Source organism: Tachypleus tridentatus, chromosome 1 (assembly GCF_004210375.1).
Source record: "Tachypleus tridentatus isolate NWPU-2018 chromosome 1, ASM421037v1, whole genome shotgun sequence".
NCBI classification, from domain to species: Eukaryota; Metazoa; Arthropoda; class Merostomata; order Xiphosura; family Limulidae; genus Tachypleus; species Tachypleus tridentatus.
In genome coordinates, this window is record NC_134825.1 from 153,209,846 (window position 1) to 153,231,365 (window position 21,520).

Sequence of the window (21,520 nt, forward strand, 5' to 3'; positions counted from 1 at the left end):
TAATGTTACGGTCAATCTCATTATTTGTTGGCAAAATTTGGCAGTAGGTGGTGATGACTAGCTGCTTTCCCTCTACTTTTACACTACTAAATTAAGGACGACTAGCGCCTATAGACCTCGTGCAGCTTTGCGCGAAATTCAAAACAAATATACAAGATTCCAGGAAACATCCAGAACGAAGTGATGTTATTTTAACGCACTTCTCTTCGCACAAATATGTGGTGAAGTCCATATAATATGAAACATGATTAGTGGAACAATTAACATGTCAATTTTGTATATCCAGTAATGGTTTACAAAGCAAACGACAAGTGGTCGAGTGGGGTTTTGTGTTTTTGAGAAATGTTGTGAACAATAAAAAATATATAAAGAATCGTGAGAAAAATATAAGAGAGAGGGAGAGAGAAAGAGAATTCTAAGATGGTTTAGTTCTGAGTTAATAGCCCTCTTGCCTTTCTGATATGAAAATCCGTACCAAAGCTTAGTTACTTTTTAGTATTACCTTGGAAATTAGATCAGAGTATGAATTAACCTAAATAAAAGGTATGAGCGACTGGTAATTAGTAATAATAGTACTATTACTCCTGAGAATAGTGAAATTAATAACAAATCAGTAATGTTTTTTGTATAGGCTACTTACCATGAAAACTTCCGATTTGATTTCTAATGAAAATAAAAATAACGCAACGAAACTAAAATTAGATAAATTATTAAAGAATAAATATCCGAAAACAATCTGAGATTTTCGAAAGTTAAACATTCTTTCTTCAGAGGTTAGTTACGGAATTACATTTCAATATTCATGTGATTTTAGTCAAATAGTAAAGAAGTAAAACTTTTTTTTTAAAACCATTACTTCCGAAGCATCAGAGTTTTAATGATATACAGAACATTAATAACTTCTTTACACATCTGATATACAAGAGACCTGCTTTACTTTTAATTTGCTACTGGTAATATTTCCATTGCAATATCACATTCTGATGGGAAGTCCAAGACATCATCCGTCTTTCTCAATTCGTTGGACTCAGCAGACAGCCCGATATAAGAAAACCTCTATACCTACACCTTTCTTAATTCCTTCTTTACTTTTAAATCAGACATCGACATGAAGTATTCTAAGACTCGTAAGAATATATTTAAAGTATTCAAGGGGATTAACAACTGCGAATCAAATGCGAGATGTACACGTGACATATTTAAGCAGTATTAGTAACCTAGCTGTTCAGTTAGCCCAGAAGTTATACCCTAACAAAATATAAATGAACACATAGCTTCTCTACCAAATTTGAATTCCTGGCAAAAAAAAAAAAGTGCTTAGGACAGCTTTCAATAAGTCTTAGCTAGAATAGTTAATTTCCGAAGTTTCTGAAACAAGATATAAATTATAATATAGACTAGAAAAACACAAACATGAAAAACAATCTGTATTTGTTGGGAACATTAGTTGCAGGAATGTTATGTAGAAATTGACCTCATGGTTGAGTGTTTATAATGTCGCTTACGTTAAGGTGAAAGCTGTAGCCAAGAATTTCTTTCATGGAATTAATTTCATTGTCACATAAAAAGTTTGTAATTTTAAAACAACATGTTGGTATTAATCGCCATCAAATATACTTATTTATGTTTCCAATAAGTGTGTATTTCAACAGCGCCAATGACCTAATTTCAATGATATAAGCGACCTATCTAACCCACTTTCGCGCGTGCTCACTATTGCTGAAAGTGAAGTTACGTGCTTGCTCTAGGCCTTGTCCTTGATTGTTTATTTCCCTGTGTTAGCACTGGAACTGGAAATTTTTGAAAAGACATTAAATTCAATGCTTTTTTCTACATGTTTGTTTTGGGCTTGCATAAGCAAGATCCGAACTAATATTAGTAAATTTACAAATTGGAATATTTATTGTGGTTTAACAACGTGAGACAGGGCACTATCAGTGTGTCAATAGGAGAAAGAAGAGAAGGCTCCAACAGTCCAAGCTGCAAATGTAAAGCAATGGATAGGTAGGATGTAACAACCTGACACCATGAACAGTGATTCGAACGTTTCTACTGCCCCATCTCAGCCTCAAGTAGAGGAATCACCCGGCCCTGGCAAGTTATATTTTACCATATTTGATTAATTTTAGTACATTCAATGTAAAATATTTAATGTGATAAAATTGCATTGAGATAGATGCCTATATTTCACCTTCTATTTACATATGATTTTGAAGTTACGCAGCACTATTACATTTCATGAATTATAATTTTAAGTTTTATAAGTATTTTAAATAATTTAGAGCTTTAAAATGTTGATTTTATAATTTACATGATTATAAAACGTAATTTTAAAATTCATTTGTAGGATACAGCATTTTCTTTAAGTAAGGGAACCTATAATTTAGTGTAAATACTATGTTTTTAGGCTAGTCTGTAAGTTAAGACGACAATAACATATACGTATAAGAAAGTTATAACTTTAATTGTACTATTGTACATTATTCGAGAGTAAATTAAGATAATTGGTATAGAAGTAGCCCAGTGTAAAATTACGCTGGATGTTAGCTTGCATCGTACTGGACATAAACATTACATTCAAATACCAATTGTTATATTGTAATATCGAGTGCGGTCATTTGGAAATACTTGTGAAAAAATGCATTTGTTTTAATTTTTAGGTAAGACAAAATTTATTCTTCAAAGTGATTCTTATTCCCAATCAAATATTTCTTTTTTAGAAGTAGAAGTTTATATACACAGTAAAGATACCTGGGACGTCTTTTTACTCTTCCATTCCCAGTTGCTTTTGTCCATACGATATTTTTCTTCATAGTTTTAAATGTACAAGTTGTTATTAATTTTATAATGTTACTTTAATAGGTTTAATTTCAACTATAAATTAAGCCATTGAGTTAATGTTCAAAACAAAAGGTGTTTATTGTGGTTAATGTCAAGATAACCTAAATATTGGGCCAGGTGCCTTTTTTCTAATAAAAAAATTGACAGTTACCGTTGTATCATATTCATAACCAGAAAGTTAAACCACAACTTCCCTTCGAGATCAAAAGCGTTTGCCAGATATAGGGCAGCTTCTGACGACATCTCTCGGTTGCGTAAAAATGACGTAATAATGATGATATATACGTTAAAACATACAATTCTTTTACCGACGAAAACTGTTAACTTGTTCGGAAAATATAATATTAATGCCAACAGATTATAATTAATGTTTTGGCATGCTTATTCGAGCAAAATATAAAAAATACAACAATGGCACTTTCAAAAGAATATTATGTTTATTGTAAGTCAAAAACTCTTGATTACTTAATCACTTTGTTGAATGAATGAATTAATACAGAAGAAGAATTACATGTTTTTAAACGTTCTTATTCACAAATGCATCGCGTAATACACATTTTGATAACACTAACTTCTTATATTGTATAAAAATGCTAATGACAATATCTGGTACTTGAACTGAAATATTGACCTGCAATGACCAGTTCTTAGACACCACCTTCTAACATACTTCGATGTTCTTATGGGTTATTGAAAACCTGAAAAAATCATAGAATTTGAAGAAAGAAAACATTTTCTAGACTGAAAGTTTATAAATTTTAGTTGTTGTTGTTTTTTAATGCTCTGGAAAGTCCTGTAAAACAGCAGATAATGAATATGCATAACCCTTGTGATTAAATCAAATAGCTTATTTTTAAGGAAGATATATGTATATATATATATATATATATATATACTGACCTAACAAAATATTGGAGAGTGGTTCTAATAATGGGATAGTCCACCAGAAAAAAACAGTTGCACACCTTGTAACAGTGATATCATTAGATATTTACAGATCCCCATGGAGATACATACAGTTTAGATTGTACCTGTTGGTACATCTGGGGCCATTTCATCTTTTACACTAAACTCTAAAATAAAACACCAAAACTCAGCATTTATCATTCAAATATTTATCGTATTTCCCTTAAATTAATAGAATCTACCACATCTGAAGGCAATCCATTCTAAAGACTTAGAAAAATACAGGTGTATCAGATGAAAACGACTCCTATCTTGACAAAATTTATATTTGTTTTCCCCAGTCTTACCATTCTCACCATTAAGTAAAAAAAAAAAATGATGTATCAACACTGTCAATTCCCTTAGTAATCTTAATCAGATCCCCTTTCAACTTTTTTTTCCAAGAGAAGACAGTTTCAATGATCTTAACTTATCCTTGTATGACAACCATAACTATTATTCTCTGAACCCTTTCCAACAGTTATATTTCCTTTATAAAGTAAAGAGCCTATGACAGAACACATTCCCCAAGATGTGGCCTAACATGAAAGTATGTCATCTTTACACTTGTATTCATTATTCTTTAGATACAAGATTTTTTCTTTAATAATATAGTAATACTGTTAAGGTTACTTGCATCACATTTATACTCATAATTCAAATTGTAATGCCCCACACTCTTTACTGTGTATTTGTCATAATTAAAAGCCACCTATAATTTTATTACCTAACTCACTATATAATGCATATCCTCATTTTAAAGAAGCATTCTTCTCATTGCAGATGGAAATACCCAAAACTTTGATATTATCAGCAAATTTATAATTTATTTATATTTCATTCTTCTATGTTACAAAGGTAAATAAAAAACAAAGGTCATAACATAGAGTCCTGAAGTACTTCACTTGTGACATTAATCCAGTTTGACTAAACTCTGTTTGTAACAATCCTTTGCCTTTCTTGTATTCAGTCAATTTTTGTGTTCAGTGAACCAACCTGTTCCACACATCTACAGAGATAACTTTTTTAGCTACCCTTTTATATGGCACAAATACTTTTTGAGAATCCAGCTACACCACATTCATACTTTTATTTTCATCTACATAAGTAGTAACCTTTATGAAGAATGCCAGAAGTTTAGTAGGACAAGATGTTTCCGTAGTGAAAACTTGCTAACTGTCCATCAAAACTTTTAACTTTGTTAAATAACTTTGCAAAGCATATTTGAAAAATGTTTCTAGCCATTGATCTACACTTGATCAGTTTTTTTTTTTTTTTTTTTGCAAAGTCACATTGGGTTATCTGCTCTGTCCACTAGTGGAGTATCAAACCCTGGAATTTAGCAGTACAAGTCCATAAGCTTACTGCTGTTCCACCAGGGAACCATTTGGTCAGTATCTCCAGTTAATCCAGTTGCATAGTTCAGAGCAGATAATTCTTGTCTCATTCCTTCAAAATTTGGAACCAAAATCTGTCATTTCTGTATTAGCAGTTAACAATAAATATTAGATAGTATTATTACTAGTAGGTTCCCTGAACTGTTTCTAAAAACTTATCTTTCTTATGATTTGACTATTTTAACATTTCCCAATAAATATGCCTGAAAACAAGATTTTTTTTTCCTGAAATTATAATCTCATTACATCTGAACTTTGTGTTTTACTGTAGTTTCTCATTAATTTCATCATTTCTTCTGGTAGTTGGTACAGATTCTAACTGGAAAAGGTTAAACTCATTCATGTTAGCTTCGATATCCTTAACTTGAACAGGATGAAACTCTCATTTTAAATATAAAGCCACTCCTTCCCTTTTTTTTTTACTTTATTCCTATTGAACAACCTATAACCTTGTATTTATAACTACCTATAACCTTGTATTTATAACTACCTATAACCTTGTATTTATAACAATCTATAACCTTGTATTTCAAGGAAATTTCTCTTGTACAAATTGTCTACATTTAACCAAGTTTCTGTTATTTCCATTATATCTAAATCCTCTGTTCTCACAAGTGCTAGAGTCATCTATTTTATTTCTTATACTTTCAGCATTACAATCGTAACATATTAGTCTTCCATTAAAACTGCTTTTATTCTTTGTTCCTGCACCATACCTTTCTCTACATTTTATTTTTTCTTCATTATTCTGACCTTCACCACTGTTTAAATCTAGTTTAAAGTTGTTGCCCTTACAGTTATGTTAATAACCCTTGCAAACAAATCAGCCACAATGTTATTTAAATATAAAGCATTCATCCCAAAAAGCTCTATTTTTCTCATTTAACTGATCCCACAAAACCATCCAGCCAACTCACTTGTTAGCATTCAGTCCTAATGACCCATATATAATTTAATTCAATTGAGTCTTGGCAGTATCTTTGCCAAAAGTAAATTATTATGGTTCTTTTCTTTGAATGTCTTCATCAGTGTCATGCACTTAACATTTAGTTCTTCTGACCTATCTTTTGCTACATGAACATCATTGATGCAGATATGTATGAGTAGTGGACAGTTGTGAACTGCACCTGATACAACATTCTAGAACATCCAGAGTGTGCTCAGTAGGATTGAAATCTGAGGACTATGGTGGCCAGAGTAGGTAGCTAAGGTTCATCTCATCTTCCAAGAACTGCTTCTTCACAATTCAAGCTCTGTGTGAAGAGATATTGTCACCATGGAATATGCCATTACCATTTGAATATACAGTGAGCATTACCAAGAGTACTTGGTCAGTGATAATGTTGATTTTGTCTCAGTGTGCCATTTAGAATGACTAGATAAGCTGTTCGTGACCAGCAGAATGTACTGTCTCCACCAGCACCCTGAACTGGATATGCTGCAAGTGGAGTCTAGTGCCTCATTGGCTGTGCTACATACCCTTCTTCCATCAATATTTGACCACATTGCTTGCTTTTCTCATTCAGTGGTCCAGTTTCTTTCAGACATGGTACCATTGTAGATGGAGTTTGTGTTTTTTTTTTCTCAGACACAAGCAGTTTGCAGATTGACATTTTACTTTGAATACTCATTTCATTCAGCTCTACATGCATGGTTAACATTGACACAGATATCAAACTGCTAGTGTTGAAGTCTACAGTGAGCATCTACATACTTGACTTCTTTCTTCTAAAAATATATTAAATCTGCTATCTGTTCGATGGGTTTGTAACTTCTTATGGCCTGATGTACTTTTTCTGGCAGTTCTTGTTTTATTTGCCAACCACATTTTGTAAACCCTTGAGGCTATCTGAATCACACATTAACCATATCTGCTGTTGCCTTCAGTGAGGCACAGTCATGCTTCTTATGCAGTCACTTATGTTAGCCTTCTTTTCCATGGCACAGCTTACTCAGGTAAAGGCCTGGACTATAACTTTGCTGTCAGTTTTCACATATTGTGGAACATACCATGATGGGTGCCATTACCAGCATTTTGGACAGGATGGATTACTCCTATGGAGTATATCAACTTTGGTAGAGCATAGATATTGCATGCAGCCACATTTTTTTGTCTCATGAAATCTTTTAACTAGAATACAAGTGTCCAGTTTTTTACTAGTTTTTTGACTGAACAAAGTAATAACCAATTCAAATATTAAGTATTGCAAAGCAACCTTGTTATTTCAACTCTCATACTGCTTTAACTGTGTGCAAAAGATTACTAAAATTATGTAAATAAATTCATTCAGCAGGCAATTAAACTTTTGAAGAGTTGAAAAGGCATTTAACAATAATTAATTGAAACTTATTTAGGGTAATTGAAAAAATATTTTGTTGTGTAAAGCTATACATTGAACTTTGTGCCTATCAGGTGTGTCAGACTTCAACCTTTAGTGTTTTAAGCTCTCAAATTTACCACAGAGCTACTTGGGAGCTAAAGGAAAATGATGTGAAAAGAATGGTAGAGGGAAGTAAAGTCATTTATCTTCTATAGTGTCTTGAATATAGGTATATTTGTTGAAAGTATCACCTCTGACAAATGGCCATTTTAATGACAGTAGGAACACAACTTCCCATTTCAACTAATCATGTACTGTTGAGTATGAAGATTTATTTTTTCTTTCTTTTTCCTTCCATTTCATCTCCTTTTCATAAATTTCTTGAATTACATGAGCATGTCTGAGATGGCTAGGTGGTTATGGAGTTCAACTTGTAATCTGAGGGTTGCAGGTTTGAATCCCAGTCACATCAAACTTGCTTGCCCTTTCAGCTGTGGGGGTGTTATAAAGTGACTGTCAATCTATTATTTTGTAAAAGATTAGCCTAAGAGTTGGCAGTGGGTGGTGATGGCTAGCTGCCTTCACTCTAGCCTTACACTGCTAAATTAGGGCAGCTAGTACAGATAGCCCTCGTATAGCTTTGTGTGTGAAGTTCAAAAACAAAAACAATATATGAGCATACTCAAGTAACTGCAGACTGTAGAGCTAAATTGATTATTATGTTATATCATGTTTGCTAATCCTTTTATTAATATAATAATTTAAAATATTTCATTATGTACTTGGAGTTTTTAAATAATATGTTATTAAGAAAGTTGTTGAGATACTTTCATTCTAGCTACCCATTGTTCTTTGTTGGTCCTCTGGGATAGCACCTTGTCTGCTTATAGGCAAGAAAACTGTAAGGCTGTACTTAGTACATTAAAGTGGACAAGAGTTTTCACAAATGACAGGTCGGGTAATATCTTTTAGGTTACAATCTCCCTCATTTTCTAATGGAAATGCCTAGTCTTGTGGTAAGTGTTAATTGCTCTGGAGAAGTATAACTGGTTTTAAGTATACAATGTGGTATTTTCTCAGAAAAAGATATTTACAGATTTGCTTGAATATACAGTTTTCTCTTCTATACAGTTATAGCTTTAAAGATCATAAGCTAACATTTTCCAGTGAAGATGATTGTCCTCTTTGGTACCACACACTCACTGATATTTTGTGTTTCTGAAGAATGACTGTTTTCATTGTTGGTTTACATTTGAGTTCAGTCTAGGGTTGCTAAGTCTGTCTATTTCCTATAGGTTTGAGTGTTTTGTTGTTGTTATTTACCTATTGCAGTCACTTTAATATTTGCTGTTATTTTATGTTACTACAGCTTTTTAGCAACAAGTCTGTAAATCAATGAGACCAAAGTTACTGCCAAAAGAACTTGCCTTTTAATAGTGTTCTGTCATGAAGATGTGAAGGTTAGGAAGTTGGCCAGACTGTATTTCTCTTGCACAGAACTGTGGAGTTGTTGGTCTAAAAAAGAGATAAAACTATTTATTGGTCAGTACTCCTTCATGTTCCACATCAGTGATGCTGACCTGGTACTACTTCTACTTTTGCTCTTGCTAATGATACTTTCCTGCAACTACTTCTGCTGTTTAATCTTTCACACACAAGACTAACTCCTGCAACTAACTTGGTAAGTATTTGTGTATAATTTCAAGCAGAAACCATCACAAGAAATACAGTGATGACTGAACATACTGTAGTATATTTACATAGCCATCTCTGTCAACAGAATTCTCAAAAGCTGCAGAGAAGACAGCTTTGTAGAGCTGAGGAACCAGATCTTGCACTTGGCAACATTTGTGGCCACCACCATGTTTTGTGTGGGATTTTGGATAGGGTATACGTTTTACTTTCTCTTAACTTGCAACTAGTACAAATTCAGCTGTACTGGTTGTTATTTTAGATTTCACATATAACAAGGAGCCCAAATCTTTTAACACAATTAAAACGCATAAAATTTACTTTGGAACCAACCTTCCAAAAAATACCTCAATGATTCTTTTTACTAGCTGTTAATAGATAGCCACTGCTTAACGTTAGTTTGTTATGGAGTGGCTTGTTTTGAAAATCTGTATGGTGTTTGTTTTGGTTTTTTTCACAGTGTATTAACTATGATCCATTCCCTTTCTTTACACAAACTCAAGGTTGTTTCAGAGAAATTCAGAATTAACTTCACAATATTTTCCGATTAAATCTCCCGATATATAGTGGACCTATATCATTGATTCTTTCATCTGAAAATACCACACTTCCTTACTTTATATGTCTTTGTATACGTTTTTGATAAAGTTTAACGAATAATAGTGAAATTTGTAACTAATTATAACACTGTGTGTGTTTTAAATACTGTGATCAATCTCGGCTCTTGAAATGACTCGTACTCGCGATGCGCTTCATTGAGGCGATAATAAACATTTGACGGTTTTACCATACAGCGCCATATGTAGTTTAACACTGAGCAAGGCTTCTTGAACGTATGTTCGGAACCATTCTCCTTCCTAGGTTTATGTAAACGTGCGTGCGTTGTGCAGATTAATTAAAATCTTTGAAGAAAAAAAAAACTGTGCAAAATTTAAGTGTACACAAGGATGAAATATTAAAACGTGTGGAGAAGAAAATGACAGTTTGAGTATCAATGAATAAATGCTTTTTGACGGAACAATAGAACGCATGCTCATTTGAAAAAAGCAGCTGAAGTCCCTGTAAAACTTCACCCCAGAGTATACATTTCCCTAGCTATTAATATCTAATCAAAAACACTTTAGCTGTGAAAAAAAAAAAGATGCAACCAAAAATGAATTTAGCGTGCGACTAAAAGGAGTGAAATCAAAATTGCGGCTAAACTGGTAGCGCTTTTGTAATTGGTAAAAAAATTTACAGCATATATTCATTACTTAATTAGATAGGCCACGTTTTCTTGATCATCTTGGGGCATGATAGTAGATTTATTTATTTATTTATTATTTACTTAATTTCGCGCAAAGCTACAGGGGGGCTATGTGCGTTAGCCGTCCCTAATTTAGCAATGTAAGACTAGAGGGAAGGCAGCTAGTCATCACCACCAACCGCCAGCTCTTGGGCTACTCTTTTACCAACGAATAGTGGTATTGACCGTCACATATAACGTCCCCACGCTGAAAGGGCGAGCATGTTTGGTGTGACGGGGATTCAAACCCTCGACGCTCAGATTACGAGTCGAACGCCTTAATCCATCTGGGCATGATGGTGGGTAAAACAAAATTCGGAACAGACTTATAATTTACAAAACTAACCAGGTTCTTTAAAATATATGGTGGTAGTGTTTTCTCTCTAAAAGAGTGTTAATAACTTCCTTTATAGTAACGCCATGGAAACTAGATTAACAATTTCTTGTCATCACTCTCACGCACTCGGTACAGCCATATCAATCATAAATTATTTACTATACCTGCTTAAGTTAGTATTACGTGCTGCTAAACTCTCTTTAATTAGTACAATTTCATAAAATTTATCAACTCTGTGCTTAAATATGGCAATGAACCAGAACAATTCACCCGTATGATCATTTTTAAACTTGAGCTAGAAACTGCTAATATAGTTCGCCTGACTTAACCAATAGTTATTTATTTGCATGAGCAACCATACTATGGTTTTGCTTTTCTATACAAGCTGTCATTAATCTGAATTAAAGATAAACCAAAAACTTAAATAAGCTGCAGTGAAAATTTCAGACCAATAGGTCACGTGAATTTTTCGTAGGATTGCCCCAGAAATCTTTGGTCAAAATTGAGCAGTTTTATTGATTGCCTTATATTTAGACCAAATTTAAAATAAAAATTCATGAAGCTGTTTTTTCTATCAGGTTTTTGTGCTTTCGGTACGAATGAAAAAAAAAAGGAAGAAATTCGATCAAAATTTTGTGTGGTTGTTAATTAAGCACAAAGCTACACAATGGGTTATTTGTGCTATACCCACCACGGGTATCGAAACTCGGTTTTTAGTGTTTAAGTCCGCAGACATACCGCTGAGCCACTGGGGGCAAAATTTGTGTGTCGTATATTTCTTATTGGATTTCCTTAAAATTTGGTTTCTGAAGTAAGAATCCAGTGGGGTATACCCACTGAACATTTGTGAGAGGTTGTATGTGTGTGTGTTTTCTCAGAGCAAAGCCGCATCGGGCTATCTGCTGGGGAAGTTATATTACCACAATTCGGGATACAGAAAATGGAAAATTTCTGAACTATTATTATTGTTAATAACACACTGTGCAATCTGAGAGTCGCGGATCTAATCTACATTACACCAAATATGCTCACTTTTCAGTCTTGGGGCGTCATAATGTCATGGCCAACTACACTATTTGTTAGTAAAACAGTAGCCCAAGAGTTGGCGGTGGGTGTTGATGACTGGCTGTCTTCCTTGTAGTCTTACACTGCTAAATTAGGAACGACTAGCGTAGATAGCCGTCGTGTAGCTTTGCGCGAAATTCAAAAACAAAGAATAAAACAGTATCCTGCAGGTTGTTTTGGTCGTACAACAAATGTCTTGATATCGTTTACCGTAACCTCCATAATATCTCGGGAGGTGTGACCAGCTTTGGAGATTTAGGCAAATCCTAAATACATATATCACCCTAACTGTGCGAAACAGCCTTTATAATAAAAATATAGTAATGGTAAAATGAAATTGGGCGTGTTAATGAGAATAGCTATAACGAAATAAAAGAATGTACAGTATTTACGAAACACACGAAAACCAGCTATTGTTTTTAACTACAGTTGCCAATTTAATATTCATTGAAGAACTTCATATTTTTGTTAACCACGTATAAGTAAAATTTTACAAAATATTTATAAAACTTCTGTTGACCAATGAACACTTATCAAACAGCTCCGACATTGTGGCTTAAGAGGAACGCGACACTTGTGTTTAAATTACTACAATATATGGTAATGTTTAGTACATTATTAGTAGAACAATTAAAAAGTGTTATTTATGAAGATGCAAAGCAAGAAATATAAACTGGAATCTTACAATAAATAGCTAAAATATTGTATAAAAAACTTACATTTTAAAGTATGTAAGTATATTTAGAGTAAAGGTGTCTTGGACCAAATATTCTTTTACAGTAGGTGTCTGTGATTTGTTGGCGATAAACTCGACGATAAATAAACAGCACGCACTCCATTTGTATTAAAATAATATATTCAAAACAAGTTAAACTTGTGTACAAAATATATTTACACTATGTATATCATAGTTATATCTTAAATACTATATAGTCTTTTCTTCTGTCAAAAGTCCACTTAGGCCAATTCGTTTGCTTTAAAATTCAGTTGACAAGCCAAACTATTTTTCTTTATTTTTATCTTAAATAACATCAGTGTATAATTCACTTGTGTTGCGTCGTGAATCACTGCAGTTGTATCCTGAACTTTCGATACTCATCTGCTTTTTGTCAAAGTCCACTTAGGCAGGTTTAGAACAACCTCTGACGAGACAAGTTATTATCGTAAAATCTAAGAGAACTGTTAATCTCACTTTAACATATGAACCTTAGGCTATTCATTCCTACGACCGGGCCCAGCATGGCCAGGTGGTTAAAGCACTTGACTCGTAGTCCGATGGTCGCGGATTCGCATTCCCGTCACATCAAACATGCTCGCCCTTTCAGCCATGGGGACGTTATAGTGTGACGGTCAATCTCACTATTCGTTGGTAAAAGAGTAGCCCAAGAGTTGGCGGTGATGATTAGCTGCCTTCCCTTTAGTCTTACAGTGCTAAATTAGGGACGGCTAGCGCAGATAGCCCTCGTGTAGCTTTGTGCGAACTTCAAAACAAACCAATTCCACGACCGTTAGCTTTACGTTTTCTAATTTTTCTCCTACCGAAATTCTTTTTCACTCGGCTTTACTTTTGGCTCTCGTCCCATTATTGGTCTCTCGTCTGGTCGTCGCTATGTATAACTGTCACTGAGGCCTTATAGACATCTCCGTAGCCTCGGCATCAATAACTTACAAAAACAACCTCCAACAATTGTCTATTTTTAACTTATTATGAAAACAAACAAACAACTACACAAAAGTGAAATACTAACTCGCAAAATCAATACTGCTTACACTAAACCGTCTTTTATATCTTACATATATTGATTGTGTAATGAAAATAGTAGCCACAATAATTGAATTATTTTAGGGAAGATTAGAGTAATTTAACAATGAAACTTGTCTTCCTTTTCATTGGCTGTTTTGTGCGATAGCATTACGCAGCGTGGGGCGCGTGTGTACTCGATTCGATGTTGTTACTCATTGGGATCTCTACCAACGTACTCTCAAACTGAAATTATTTTTGGCAAGATTAGAGTAAATTAATGTATGAGACCTAGAGCGTGGTCAAATACATCATTTGAAAGGGTGTGACCTCTTGAGTTCAGAAATGTAATTAGATCTCAGATCGGTTAATAGAGGGCAGAGCTATGGGCTAAATGTTTGTACTTGACAAAAAAACAAACTCGGAGTCATTCTGTGACCACAAGCCGCTTTGTTCGTCTATCACAGTTATATGTAATAAAAATTTAGCAGCATTTTAAACATGCTATGCACAACTATTTCCACTTTAATTAACCTCTATCTAAAACAAATTAAGTGGGCAATAGGAAGCAATAAAGTTAAATGTGTAAAATTGGAAACTGTAAACGCGGTAAGAATATTTTTACCATTAACCTTTGTGTTCCTGAATTCTCTTCTATTTCGAGAGAGTTTGCTTACCACTGCTGCCCCACGCTGGGGGTAAGTCTTCGGATTTACAACGCTAAAATTAGAGGTTCCGTTCCCCTCCGTGCACACAGCAGATAGCGTAGGTGGATTACTGTTTTTGTACACGCGTACATTGTTAATTTTACACTCAAAAATCTTCTACAATTTTGATGAATAAGCAGAAATTTCATATCACAAGTTACATAAAATTGTCTTTTTTCCAGGTCGAAAAATCAAAATTAAAAAAAAATATTAGTTTTAACAAAACTGTAGAGAAACCATAACAATTCTGATAGTAAGCAGCTAGTTGTGGTATTTTCAGGTGAATGGATCTCTGCAAGAATCAGATAGATCCACTAATAACAGCAGATTCAACATGGAAGTTTGTGGAATACATTGTATTTGAAAATGTAGCTTACTTTGCATGTGTATGAGAAATAATGAAACTAGACAAGTTCAAAGTTAATACAATCTTCACTTCCAACAATGACAAATAAATAGTGTACATACTTATGCAAATGAAAAGACAGTTGCTTATTACGCATCGTGATTAGGTCTGCAATTTTCTTTCTTTCAAGATGTTTGTGGAGTTAAACACAATCTGCAAACTGAATCAAACTAAAAGACGTGCTTGATTTAAATAGCTGAACACTGTTTCTTTGTCTGTTGCTGTCTTGTTATTCTTGTTCCTTCATAGTAGTGATTAACTGTAACATACAGGCAAGTCAGTTCAGTCAGCAAAGGTTATTATAGTCACTGATTGTTTTTAACATAAATTCTAGCTTAATGATATATGCCCTAGTAAAACACATACATCATCTGCTACAAAAAGCAAATAAACTAGAATGAGGTAATTCCAATGGATCAAGTGTTTGTATTCACTACTTGGATTTGAATTTCATGAACCTTTTTCTATGTTGGTTAAAGCCAATAGCCTTGTCCACTTTGCTACTTGCAAAGAAGAGGCAGTTCACTCCAAAGTGATCCATTGTTCCATAAAGAAAGCACATACTTCCATTATGACATTCTAGCAGAGCCATTGGCAGTACAGATTACACCCAGCACATAAATTTTTGGAGGACTGTACACTGGATACCAGTGTGGTTGCATTAAAATGCTGGAATACGTGGGTGGTTGGTTAACCCTCAGCTTGGTTTGCACCTGATGTGGATGCCCTAGTAGGTAAAGGGTAAGGTCATTGTATATGTTTCTTCTCTTGAAAATGGTTTGAAGTTACAACTTTATACTATATAGTGACAGAAACTGAAGGGTGATAATATCTCTCACACTGAGATGAATTCACTTTGTCTTGTGAGGAAGCCCTTCCATGAGTTTGTTAAAGAAGATATTTATTATTTTAATATCCTTGAGATCTATTAAGGCTGTTGCAAAATAAAACTTGAAATTGACAAAGATCATCTCAATATGCATTCAGGGTTTCTGTGGTATCCCGATCTGAACCTGAAAGAAAGCCCAGTATACTGCTATTTTCTGCTGGTTCAAATTTCCACCGCAACTTGGTAGTGACTGTCTTGCTGCCTGTGGATCATTTTCTACATTGCCGTGTTTACCAGTTATAAACAAGCCTTGGCAAAACTAAAAAAAGTGTTTTAGTTGACAAAAAAATGTTTGAACCTCATCCATTACTAGCACAAATATATAGTTTCTGCAGTTTTGAAAAAAGTGACACATTATTTTATATGAGATATTGCCATCATTAACTGCAGTGACTGTACAAGTACTGATTATATGTGTCATCTATGGCTATTGGTGCAACAAAACAGTTCAGTCAGTCAGCATGGGTTAAACATCTTGGAAATTTATTGCTCATGATTGTGGTGTAAAGTAGGTTAGTAAATGCTAGATGTTACTAATTTAGTATTATAATAAATGATATTTTATTTTTGATTATGTATGTTTCAGATTATTTTGGATACTTTTATGTGTTTTGATTAGTTATATAAATGTGTTTGTGTATATGTAAGTGCAAAGAACGAAATCCACTAGCTAGGATACTCAACTGTTTGCGGTGCCAAAGTTGCTCCTGCTGCAGATGTTCAGTGAAGTGTAAGGCCAGAGAGGCTACTTTCAGAATCAAATATTGTCCAGCCTGTTCCCATTTCCAATCATTCCAGGCAGTCATCTGCCTGAAGTGCTTCAGGAAATGGTCCAAATCTTCCTTTGATGTGCCTTTAAATGCTAACAGATTGATATGATTCATTTTGCTTGCAGACTGTATATATCAATCAACTGTAATGTTTCTTTGTATTGTTTTTAATTTTGCACAAAACTACACGAGGGTTATCTGCACTAGCCATCCCTAATTTAGCAGTGTATGACTAGAGGCAAAGCAGCTAGTCATCACCATCCACTGTCAATTCTTGGGCTGCTCTTTTACCAATGAAAAGCAGGATTGACTATCACATTGTAATGACCCCATGGCTGAAAGAGTGAGCATGTTTGATGTGATGGGAATTCAAACCCGTAACTCTCAGATTGTAAGTTGAGCACCGTAACCACATGTCCATGTTAGGCCTATAATATTTTTTAACATGCAAGAAACTTCACTTTTACACAAGTCAGTTATTGCTCTCTACATAACTGGTCATTTTTTATTACAACATAGGCATAGGCATAATCTGTAGATTTCACCAGAACATCCACTGAATGACACTGTTATTGATACTCTTCCACAAGAAACAATTATTGACTATAATGGTAAAGGTTACTGACTACTCATTCTTGAGGTAAAAAAAATAATCTGTTGCCTGAAATGCATGGTCAATAATTTTTTTCTTTTCCTCCTTTCTTTTATTTTCAGTTTTACTAAATTCTGCTTAATGAGCACTTTTTACATATTATATCTAGCCTACATCCCTGGGCCTACATGTGAATTTTAAAGTTTAACATTCATATGATGTGCTCTTGGCCAATAATAGCAAACAAATTTAGCTAAGTTGTAAAATAATGTATTGTGCAGTATCTTTTCCATGCAGAACAGGTAGTATTCACTTTGAGAACAGTAAAGGAACACAAGTATTTTAGAATGAAATCAACCTAACAGCATTCTTGACACCTGTTTTGGGAAAACCTGAATGCATACAGGACAAAAGCTAAATTTAGAATAAATACTGTATTATTAAAAGAAGATAGAAGTACATGGTATATTCATATACTTCAAAAGGACAGAAAAAAAAAGTTTCCTTTTCACTCCAAATAGCCCCCTGCTAGTACAGCGGTAAGTCTACGGATTTACAACGCTAAAATCGCTGAGGGTTCAATTCCCCTCAGTGGGCTCAGCAGATAGCCCATTGTGGCTTTGCTAAAAGAAAAACACACACACACACTCCAAATAACCTTTGAAATTTGAACAGAGATGTAATGAGTTAAATTCATTATTATGATGATGTTTTACAAGACGTAGAGAATCTATTTCAGGACTGTTGAAAAGGTTTGAACTTTCATATTTCATGCTTTTCATATCCATGATTTAAAGGTGAAAAACAGTAAGTGATATTTAACCTTTAGAGATTATCAGTTTTTTTTGGAACAAAAAGTATCAGTAAACTTGAACTAAACTTTTGTGTATTAATTGCTGAACAAGTAATCTGTACACAGTATTTCATGTATTCTCAGAGGACAGTAACACACTGAGTACGCCAGCATCCATCCAGAAATTCCAAGAGCCGCCAGATACGAAAGGAGTAGAAGAGCTCTGTCCAGTGTGTGGAGATAATGTGTCAGGCTACCATTATGGACTGCTCACATGTGAATCATGCAAAGGATTTTTCAAGCGTACTGTTCAGAACAAGAAAGTATACACATGTGTAGCTGACAGGAGATGCCACATAGACAAATGCCAGAGGAAACGTTGTCCATATTGTAGATTTCAGAAATGTCTGGAAGTTGGGATGAAGTTGGAAGGCTAGTACATACATTCTCATTGTTATATAATGCATTGCAGTTGATTAAGTAGAACTATATAATTGAAAAGTATTTACTTTTTGAGTAAATATAATAAACTATATATAAAAGATGAACCAAGTTCCATGTGTTCTTGCAGATGTTTTGAACCAGAGGGCCAATTGATATTTATGTGTATTTGCAATATCTTTTGAGGTAGTGGTTAAGCTCTAAATATCAATGCATCAGTGTTGCCTGATATCTACTATATGACTTTATTGTAACTTATTTAATAATAATGAAAAATAATTGTCATTTCTTGTAATATATGTATCATAGTTTTAATAATTTTACCACAAGGCAAGATTACAACATTTTATTTGAAATGTTACCATACAGAAAGTGAATGTAAAAGTTCACACAACAGGATTATGAAAGGGGGACAGGAATTATTTTAAATTACATAAATGCTGCACCTGAACGAAACAAACCTGAAATCTTCCAAAACTAAAATAACAATGACAGGAATTAAAGTACTAGTATAACATTTTTAATTAAAAATGTCAGTCAAATTACAAAAATACAACTGATTTTTCAACAGCTTGACTCTTAGGAAATCTAAATACTGTATACCAAGATTATACATAGATACCCTCCCCCCTGAAAAAACCAAACTAAAATCAGAGAAAACAGAACACATTAAGAGTACTTCAAAATATAGTCTTGGCTTATATCTACATTCTATATATGTATATGTTTCTTTGTAAAATGTAATTACAACCAAAATGCAACACAAAAGAATGGGTATTTATATAAATAAAAATTAAATAATCACATTAAAAATGATCATTCTAAATAACTGTTCAGAAGAAAAACTGTACAAGCTTAGACTAGCTCATATATTTTGTTTACTAATTTGGCTATCTCACATTCACAGCATTATTCAGTACATTTGCCACACCTGCAAAAAATTGGATTCACCTAAAAATCAGTTGACTAATAAACAGATTAAGCAGCATGATGAATAATTCATACACTTTAACTCATGTTTGAACAGAATAAACTGGAATTTAAATATTTCAATTTTTTATTTTAAATTTTGTTTGGTAAAGAATGTAAATTATAAGTAACACTATTAAATATTCATGATGTGTTGGTCTTGTATTATGTTTTCTAACTATAATTTTATAAGGACATGAAGATAATATTATTTTTTCATAAATTCTAAGATTTAGCTGTTTAAGCAAATGTTTTTTCCTCTATAAAAACAGTGCAATGGCTAGTTTCTGCTCTCAATGCTTAATCATTGATACCAGGCATTGAAAAAGATTAGTTTTAAAAACAGTGTATGGCTTAATATTAAAATTTTGTTTCTTTCTTCTCCATGTAATCACTCATATCAAATGTTAAAGATTTCTTTGGTATATTTTGTTACAATATTTAAAAATACTAGAATAAGTAACTTAAGAACATCTGTATTATCAAACTGATAATCAAAGCTAAAGACAATAATATATCAGGACTCTAATTTTACTTCTAAACTCTTTCACAAAAAAAATTGCAATTGCAGTTACAAACTACATATTAAAATGTTGTGGACATTTGTAATTTTTATGTGGCACATTGAATACTTATTCCTTTTGTAAAAATGTATTATAATTAAAAGTTTGTTTGAAATTAAACATAAAGCTACACAATAGGCTATCTGTACTCTGCCCACCACGGGTATCTAAACTTGGTTTCTAGTGATGTGAGTCCACAAACAAACTGCTGTGCTACTGGGGGATATAATTGAAGGTAAAACGTCTGTATTGTTATTTACATAGTAGGTCAATAAAAAAGATTGAAAACTGTACCTTTTTAGTTTTTATTAATTTTAAGTGACTGAAATCTGTGAATTTGATTTTCAGTTACTGTGACAGAGCAATCTGAAAGCATTAAGGTTAAAATTTTTAGAATTCCCAGCAGAAAGATTAAAAATAACTGCTACAGAATTGTCAAATAATTGAAATGACTCAGTTCTTCAGCCCATTTATTGGTGTCAGTTTTAAAAGATGCCTTAAGGAACAACTGTTATTATTTTTACTGGCATTAGATGACTCTTGCTTTTTATCAGTTTCACTTCCAGAATTAGCATATTTTAAAAAAAATATATTTTTGCTGTTGCACTAATACAGATAAAAACAAACATGCAGTAGTTCAGTTATTCAGATTCATACATATTTTCTGATGATGTACCACATGCATGATGCAAGTAACAACAAAATGGCAGGAGGAATGCTCCAATGAGTGCTCTTGAACTTACAGACTTATATACACATTCACAATTTAATGCGAATTAGATGGGAATTTTGTTAAGGAATTGACAGTGTTGATGAATCATCTTTCTTTTTATTTAATGATAAGAGACCAGTAAGGCTAGGGGAAACAAATGTAAATTTTGGAAGGGTAAAAGTCATTTTCAGCTAAGGTAGTTTTATTTTTATAACTAATTGCTATCCTTTCAAATGTCTGCTATAATATGAGGTAAATGTAGGGAAGGAATGCTAAACAGTTGAATGATGAGGGCTGGCTTTGAGTGTTTTATTTTAAATTTTAATTTATTGAATAGGATAGCCTAGATGAACAAACTGGTCTATTTTTGTCCATAAATTATATATAAATGATTATGTAATTTAATTCAGTTTTATATTTTAGTTTACTTTGTGTTAAATGTAAATGTGGATTTACATGCAGAAGAGTGCAAAATTTCAACCCTGTATTAGTAAGTATTCAGACATTTTGATTATAAAGCTTGAAGGCCCAGCATGGCTAGGCGGTTAAGGCACTCAACTTGTAATCCGAGGGTTTGAATCGTCATCACACCACACATGCTCACCCTTTCAGCTGTGGGGATGTTATAATGTGATGGTCAATCCTGCTATTTGTTGGTAAAAGAGTAGCCCAAGAGTTGGCAGTGAGTGGTGATAACTAGCTAGCTGCCTTCCCTCTAGTCTTACACTCTAAATTAGGGATGGCTAGCACAGATAGCCCTCGTGTAGCTTTGTGCAAAATTCAAAAGAAACAAACCAAACCAATAAAGCTTGAAATTGAATGTAATTAACAAGTATTCAAGTATCTATGGTAATAAACTGACAAATCTATAAAGTAATAGCAAGTATTTGAGAATATATTTTACCAAACTAATGATAGTAACAAGTATTTAAGTTATTTAAATGTTAAAGCTGCTCTTATATAAATTTTAAATAATATTTAATTTTGCTGTTTAATGGTTGTTCTTACGTGTAACAGTTGTCATAGCAATATTATAAACTTTCTCTCATATCTA

The 21,520-nt window shown here is 33.3% G+C and overlaps 1 protein-coding gene across 2 annotated transcripts in view; it reads left to right on the forward strand.

Moving 5' to 3' along the window:
* The first annotated feature begins 1,723 nt into the window (after positions 1–1,723).
* Positions 1,724–21,520, forward strand: part of LOC143227568 (nuclear hormone receptor FTZ-F1-like) — a 46,231-nt gene continuing 26,434 nt past the window's right edge. The window contains exons 1-2 of one of the 2 annotated variants that reach the window (XM_076458999.1): positions 1,724–2,094; positions 17,926–18,213. In XM_076458999.1, the coding sequence (XP_076315114.1) occupies positions 2,028–2,094; positions 17,926–18,213 (355 nt within the window). In that variant the 5' untranslated portion in view covers positions 1,724–2,027. The remainder of the gene's footprint in view (positions 2,095–17,925; positions 18,214–21,520) is intronic. The other variant, XM_076459007.1, reaches the window with a different exon arrangement.